Consider the following 7,060-nt stretch of genomic DNA (forward strand, 5'->3'; position numbering starts at 1 on the left):
ATGGCCCGTAAAGAGATCACATTCTACTGCAATGACCTCCCCCATAGTCAACTTGGCAACTACCCACTCACGTTTTAATACATGGTTCAAGCTCCATCTCTTCCATGAAGCCTTTTCTCAATACCTTCATTTCCCTTCCAGAAAAGACTCTTCTCTTTATCCTCAATGTACACGTACAGATGGTCAATTTTACCAGTGACTAAATAATTTCAAATTAAAAGAATACTGAGGTATAACATTTGGCCTATCCTATTGGCAAAGATAGAAGTGATCAATAATATGAAACTGCCAATTTGCTCAACCTTCTGAAGGGCAATTTGGCAATATGCTTTCAAGAACCTTGAAAAAGTTTATACCCTTTGACCTAGGAGCTCTGTTCATGGGAATTTATCATCAGCAAATAATTAAATAAGTATACATAGATGAATGTACAAGGATGTTTATTGCAGCATTCCATACAACCAAGATTATTTGAAATAACACAGGTTCACAAACAGAGGACTGTTCAATTCATTTTGTTCTATCCATTCGAAGGAATAGTATGCAACCATAGAAAAAGATAAGGATGTCTTTTATATTTAATGTCATGGAAAGATGTCCACCTACATTATTAAATGAAAAAAGCAGATTACAGAGCTTTAGGCATAGTATAATTCTATCTTTGTTAATATAGATCATGTATGAAAAATTTTAACAATTATATGCTAAATGTCCATAATGATTATCTTGGAATGGTGAACTTTTGGTTGATTTTTATTTTTTTTTATACTTTCTAACTTTTTAGTAATGATCATGCATTTTTATTGGATTCTGGAAAAACCTGCTTAAAGATATAAATTGAATAAATGGAAAACATCTTCTTCCTTACAGCAATGCAGAGGGAGAGGACTGGTTTTAGATTTATGTCAGAGACTGCAAAGATCTCCTTTCAGTCATAAAACAAAAATTTCATACGACCCAAACCTATTTCTCTAATTAACATATTACATGTATTTTTTGCTGCTGTTGACCCAAAATGAAAATAATTTTACTCCACTTTTTCTCATCTCATCTCTACTCATACTTTTTCTAAATAGTACCTATTCCTTCAGAATTCAGTGTTAAAATCTGTTTTCTCTTAGCTTGTTCATTTGCTGAAATTAGCTTCCAGCAATTCCTTCAACCTGTAGCAGCTTCTCTGGGAGAAAACAAAAACAAAAAACCACTAAATTTGTTAAAAGAACAAAACTTCTTAATTCATATTTTCAGTTTATTTAAATAGTTTTTTTCCCCATCACAATTATTTTTCTTCCCTTTCTTTCCTCTTCACTGCCTATCCCCTCATTCCATCTTATAGATACCATTCCTCCTTGAAATGATTTCTTACTCTTGCAAGGTAGTACTTAAAGGCACAGTCTGCCCAGGTTCCAATCCCAGCTCTGACATTTATAAGCTGTGCTCACTTTGGGCAAGTTCAGTTTCCTCATCTGTGAACTGGGAATAATGATAGTACTTACCTCATAGGGCTGTTATGAAGTTAAATAAGCAGATATATGTCAGTTGCTTAGAACAGTACCTGGCACATGGTAAGCATGATATAAGTGGTAGCTATTATCTCTGGGTGGTGCAAATGGTTCGTACTCAACTACAAACCTAAAGGTTGGTGGTTCAAACCCACCCAGCAGTGCCAAGGAAGAAAGGCCTGGTGATCTGCTATTGCAAATATTACAGCCAAGAGAACCCTATGGAATGCAGTTCTATTCTGTAACACACGGATTGCCATGAGTTGGGATCAACTCAATAGGCAATGAGTTTGTTTTTTTTATTGTCATTTTTATTGCACTCTCCTTCATAGGCCAGTCTCTGACCTCATTTCATCATATCTACATTCCACTTGCACTAATCACAACACTTCTCAAAAGCAGTAACTGGAACTATGACATTCTTAAGGCCAGAGGATGGGCATCTCACTTGGAGGGCCATCTCCCCACGAGCCACCGCAGGGCACTCTGCACATCAGGGTTCCTAAGGCTGTAGATGAGCAGATTCAGCATGGGGCTAATGACCGTGTTAAGGATGCCAATCCCCTTGTCTTTGTCTGAAGACTCCACTGAACCCAGCCTCATGTAGCTGAGGACACCTGTCCCATAGAAGATGCCCACCACAGTGAGGTGGGAGCTGCACGTAGAGAAAGCTTTCTTCCTGCCCTCAGCAGAGCGGATTCGTAGCACAGCAGCCACCACATGAGCATAGGACACAGTGATGAGGATCAAGGGGGCCACACCCATGAAGCCTGCTGCCACAAAGAGCAACTTCTCATTGAGTTGGATGCTGGAGCAAGAGAGCTGGAAGAGCTGTGGGAGGTCACAGTAGAAGTGATTGATCACATTGGGGCCACAGAATTTAAGAGTAGACAAAGCAACTGTTTGGGTCAGTTCATTGGAGAAGGAAAAGACACGTGACATGCCCACCATGGCTCGTTGGATTCCCCAGCCCATGCGGGTGGTATAGGTAAGGGGCTGGCAGATGGCCAGATAGTGGTCATATGCCATGACTGTCAGCAGGAAGCAGTCCACCCCAGCCAGGAGGTGGAAGAAGAAGAGCTCTGAGAGACAGGATCTGTAGGGAATGTTCCTATTATTGGACATAAGATGCCTCAGCATAGCAGGGACAGTGACAGTGATGCACCCAACATCCAGCAGTGACAGGTTTCCTAGGAAGAAGTACATGGGGGTGTGGAGTTTGGGTTCAACAAGAATGGCAGCCAGGATGCTGAAATTGCCACCAACAGTAGCTACATAAATAAGAAGGAAGATGACAAAGAGGATGGACTGTAGAACTGGAGTCTCTGTTAGGCCTAGCAGGACAAACTCAGTCACAACTGAACCATTTCCCGAGGCTCCCAGATCCACAGGTTTCTTCTACCAGCAGTAGAATTGAGCAAAGCTAGAAGGTGTCAATGGAGGTAAAAGGAGAATGCACTCTTGGTAACATCCCAGTGGCATATCCAGGAAAGAGGGGGACTGTAAGAACATATAAAATTTAAGGAAAATAAAGTTAGAGATTGAGACCTAATAGGAAGATACTTGAAAAATCTGACTCGTAATGAGTAAGGACAACACTGGCATCGGACAGACTTAAACAGAGATAGCAGAACTGACATAAAAATGGGGAACAAATGTTACATTTTAAAGTTAAAGAGAAAGATTATTTTCTTGAGATCAAAGTTCCAAGAAAGAAACCCCAAGCCTACAGATGGTGGGATGGCCATAGTTTGGGTACAGGATCCCAGAGGATGAATTGGAGGCTTTAAGGGAAGAGGAGAAAAGGCATGCTCCCCCTCAACCTGTGTCCTTGCAATCTCCACATGTATATGTCATTATATGTGATGGCAGCTGTGAGATGCCTGCCATTTCCCAGACCATTAAGAAAGAGATGATATGTGAAACCATGTGAAACTGTGAGGCTTAGTCTGGACTTCCCAGCAAATAGTGGGTACACCACTAAATGAGGAGATGTCATTGAAGACATCTCCAGCTCTACAGCTGGTAATTACCAGCTTTTTAGATTTTCTAAATAGTAAGATTAGATTGCATTTCTCTCCATAGAGTCTCAGAAATTTGGGCACCAAAATACTGACATTTACTGAATAAGAAAAATGTAAGAAGAGCTTTTGAGCAGGGTAAGTCAAGACTTAAGATCTCAGTTAAACTGCCCTTCTCTCTCACAACTAGAGTCTTAAGTAAGCACATACCCTTTCCATGAATTCCCTTCTGCCTCCAAGGCCACCGTCACTTAGCTTCTTGTTCTTTGTTCCTGGCTCTAATTACATATCATCCAACACACATATTATCATGGACCTGATGACTAGGTAAAGCCCAAGTATGCTACAGTGTCATGAACTGCCCACACCCCTGGTCACTTAGATAATGCTTTCCTTTTCCCATCCCTGAAGTGCTTACACTAACAAAATCCATAGTGATCTGCCTCAACCTAGGGTGGTGGCAGAGGGATGGGTATTTAAGTCACTTACATGAAGTCTGCTTTGTCCAGGGAAAGGATGGAGTTAGAGATCCTCCAGGGGCAAAAAGCATGAGCATCACTGCCTGATGATCAGACTAAATTTTGAGAACCACGTCCACAAGTCCACATGGGTCAAATGCCATTTAACTGTCTGGCCTTTTCAGCTCTGGCATGTTGTTCTCACCATTACCTCAAATATAGTCTCTCCAAATCTGAACTGACCTTCTTCATTCTCAACCTGTTCTTGACTTATTTTGGGTAGTTGCTACCATCCTTTTCAGTTAGCCAGGCTTGAAAACTTGGTCATCACTGACTCCTTCCTCTCTCTAACCCCTCACATTCAAGCACCCAAGTTCAACTGGATCTTTTTGGGAGAAGCCATTCCAGGACCCAGAGGGTGAACTTCACTCATTGGAAACCAAGAGTGCAGACCGGATCTTGGGAAGGTGCTCACCCAGTAAAGGGAGAAGGCAGACATTTCCCAGGCAGAGAGAAGGGACAGCCACACTGTCCAGTGGCCCCCATAGAGGGGATGGCTTATAAAGAAGAGAGAGACAAAAGACAGGGACAGCTTGGCTGACATCATTTTCACATTGGGATTTTTCTTCACCCGATTATAACCCTTGGAGGCCTCAGAAATTAGCAGCTTCCAGAGGGAGCCAGAGCCAGATAAACACCTGCCCTTGCCACATATATTATGATCCCTAGTATCTTTACCATATCTCTGACTTTCTCAAAATGGTTCCAAGTATGACCTTCATGGAAAAGCAAAATTTATTCATTTATTTAACAAAAATGTTTTCAGCACTCATTATGAACTGACATTCTTACCAGCATTTTACAGAGTTAAACTGAATCTCATTAAGTCTTAAGTGCAGAATGGTATTGGGGACGAGTTGGGATTTGGGGTTTCTGGTTTAGTCCAGCCAAACATCTTGGGACAGGAAAGGAGGGGAGAAGAGTAGAGATTTGTGACTTTCTACCTTGCCTGCAGCATGGGGCAGAGAGGAGGGTGAAGCCTGGGTCAGGATTCCCTCCTGCCTCATTCCTGGAGCAGTGCCCTTTCCATCACATCACAAGGTCACCTCACATCCCCATTACAGCTAACCTTAATCATCCTCAAACCCTACTTCTCTTCTAGTCTCAAAGAAATGTTCCCAAAAAACAGTTCAGACCTGTAGTATCCTGACTCTAAAGGTTTTCCAGCCCATGGCTCTAACACAATAAAGAAAGATGAAGGTTTGTGGTAACATCTAGACCGAGACACCCTACTATTAGTAACTCCTGAAGGTGGATTTAGGGGTCAAATACAATTTTCAACAATCCCTTGCTAATTAATACATCTTCCTCCCTGAGTCTAATCAGCAGATTTGGGAGAAGCTCCTTGCAGGATCAACTGAGGAGCCTCAGTGGTTCAAGGCTGTCATGTACCAAGGAGGAGTTGTCAGAGTTAGGATGAGTTGAGGTTTCTGTTGATGGCTATCCTTGCAAGGGAAACTCTAGGACACAGAGCCCAGGTGGAACCCATTATATGTACACTCCCCACCTGAGGTGACAAATGCTGTGTTCTCTCCCTGGACAGTATTCTTTCCCCACACCTTGTTAACCAGCTTAACTCCATCCTTAAAGATCAATCACAGGTTTTATTATTTCCAGGAAATCATCCATGAGCCCCTGGGGCTGGATTCCCACAGAAATCCAAAGGCAATATGCTGATGATCCTCAAATTGTATCTCCATCCCACACACTAAGCTCTTAACTCTAATACCTAACTGTTCTTTGGATATTTCCACTTGAACATCCCACAGGAACCTCAAACTGAACATGGCAAAACTGAACTCATGTTTCCCCTATTGTGCAAAGGGGACACAGACACACTGACTAGTAGAATCACATGGCTTATTGTGGAAAAATTTATAAGCAGAGAAGTAGCAGAGCACAATGATCCCCCGAGCTCTTCGTATCCGATACAGAGGGAGGCTAAGGTTAAGTTAACTAGACTGGATGCACTATAGAAAGCTTTTCAACAGAGAGGGATCCTGCTCCCTCTTCCCCAATCACTCTATGTATTTGTAGGAATTGGGAGCGGGAGTGGGAACATCTAGGTGACACAGCCTCTGCTTCCTGGATGAGGAAGTAACCTTGTTAGAAAGGAGAAGCCTCTGGTGGAGATAAGCCTCTGTTATCAGCCTGTTTTTTCATTCAGCTGCTGAGCCAACTTCTTGCTAATTTACTGAAAAGGAGGAAATGAGCATACAGGGTTCCCCATCCCCCAAGCCAGGCACTCCTCCTCACCCTGTTTAATGGAGATGGGAATATGCCATTCATTTATTTAGCAAATATGGAGCAAAGTACTATTTTCCAGGCGATGTTCCAGTCAAGAGGTGACCAAGACACACACGGTAGCTGCCCACGTGGAGCTTAGATATGTAGATACTGCCGTCAAGACCACTCTGACTCATGGAGATCTTAGGTACAACAGAAGGAAATGTTGCCAGGTCCAGTGTCATCCTCACGATCGCCACCATGTTCAAGTCCATTGTTGTGGCTACTGTGCCATTCCATCTCACTGAGGGTCTCTCTTGCCCTTGTTGGTCCTCTACTTTAGCAAACATGATGTCCTCCTCTAATGAATGATCATATGTAGTGGTATTCTCAGCTTGAAAAGGAAAGTTATTTCACCTTAGAATTCAGACAAACCTGGTAGTGATGGGGGGTTTACAGGTCAGTTTACATGAGGGATGGTAGAGCTACTGAAAGAGGGTAGAGTGAGTTGATACGCCCAAATCCAATGACAATGGGTAGAGAATCAGAGCTAAGCTCATATTCTGGAGCCATTTCCCCCATCTCCACTCCTCTACAAAGGGTAAATTTTACTGTTTGTAAATTATAACTCAATTAACCTGTCTTTTAAAAAGAACAATAAAACAAATATCATACCTACTACTCAACTTGTGAAATAGAGTATTTCATTGCCTTTGAAGACCCCTATGCCCCTCCTTAATCTTACTCCTCTACCTCTTCACTCAGGTAACACTGTTCTTAAAAAAAAAAAAAG

General features: G+C 42.2%; 1 protein-coding gene across 1 annotated transcript; it reads right to left on the minus strand.

Annotated features, from left to right (window-relative positions):
• Nucleotides 1-1,946: 1,946 nt before the first annotated feature.
• On the minus strand, nt 1,947-6,849 carry LOC101346572 (putative olfactory receptor 3A4). The gene is made up of 2 exons (XM_004376252.1): nt 6,757-6,849; nt 1,947-2,900 (listed from the first exon to the last, which is right to left on the minus strand). The coding sequence occupies exons 1-2, from the start codon at nt 6,847-6,849 to the stop codon at nt 1,947-1,949; spliced, it is 1,047 nt and encodes a 348-aa protein (XP_004376309.1).
• Between the last annotated feature and the right edge of the window lie 211 nt (nt 6,850-7,060).

Source organism: Trichechus manatus, unplaced genomic scaffold (genome assembly GCF_000243295.1).
Source record: "Trichechus manatus latirostris isolate Lorelei unplaced genomic scaffold, TriManLat1.0 scaffold00040, whole genome shotgun sequence".
NCBI classification, from domain to species: domain Eukaryota; kingdom Metazoa; phylum Chordata; class Mammalia; order Sirenia; family Trichechidae; genus Trichechus; species Trichechus manatus.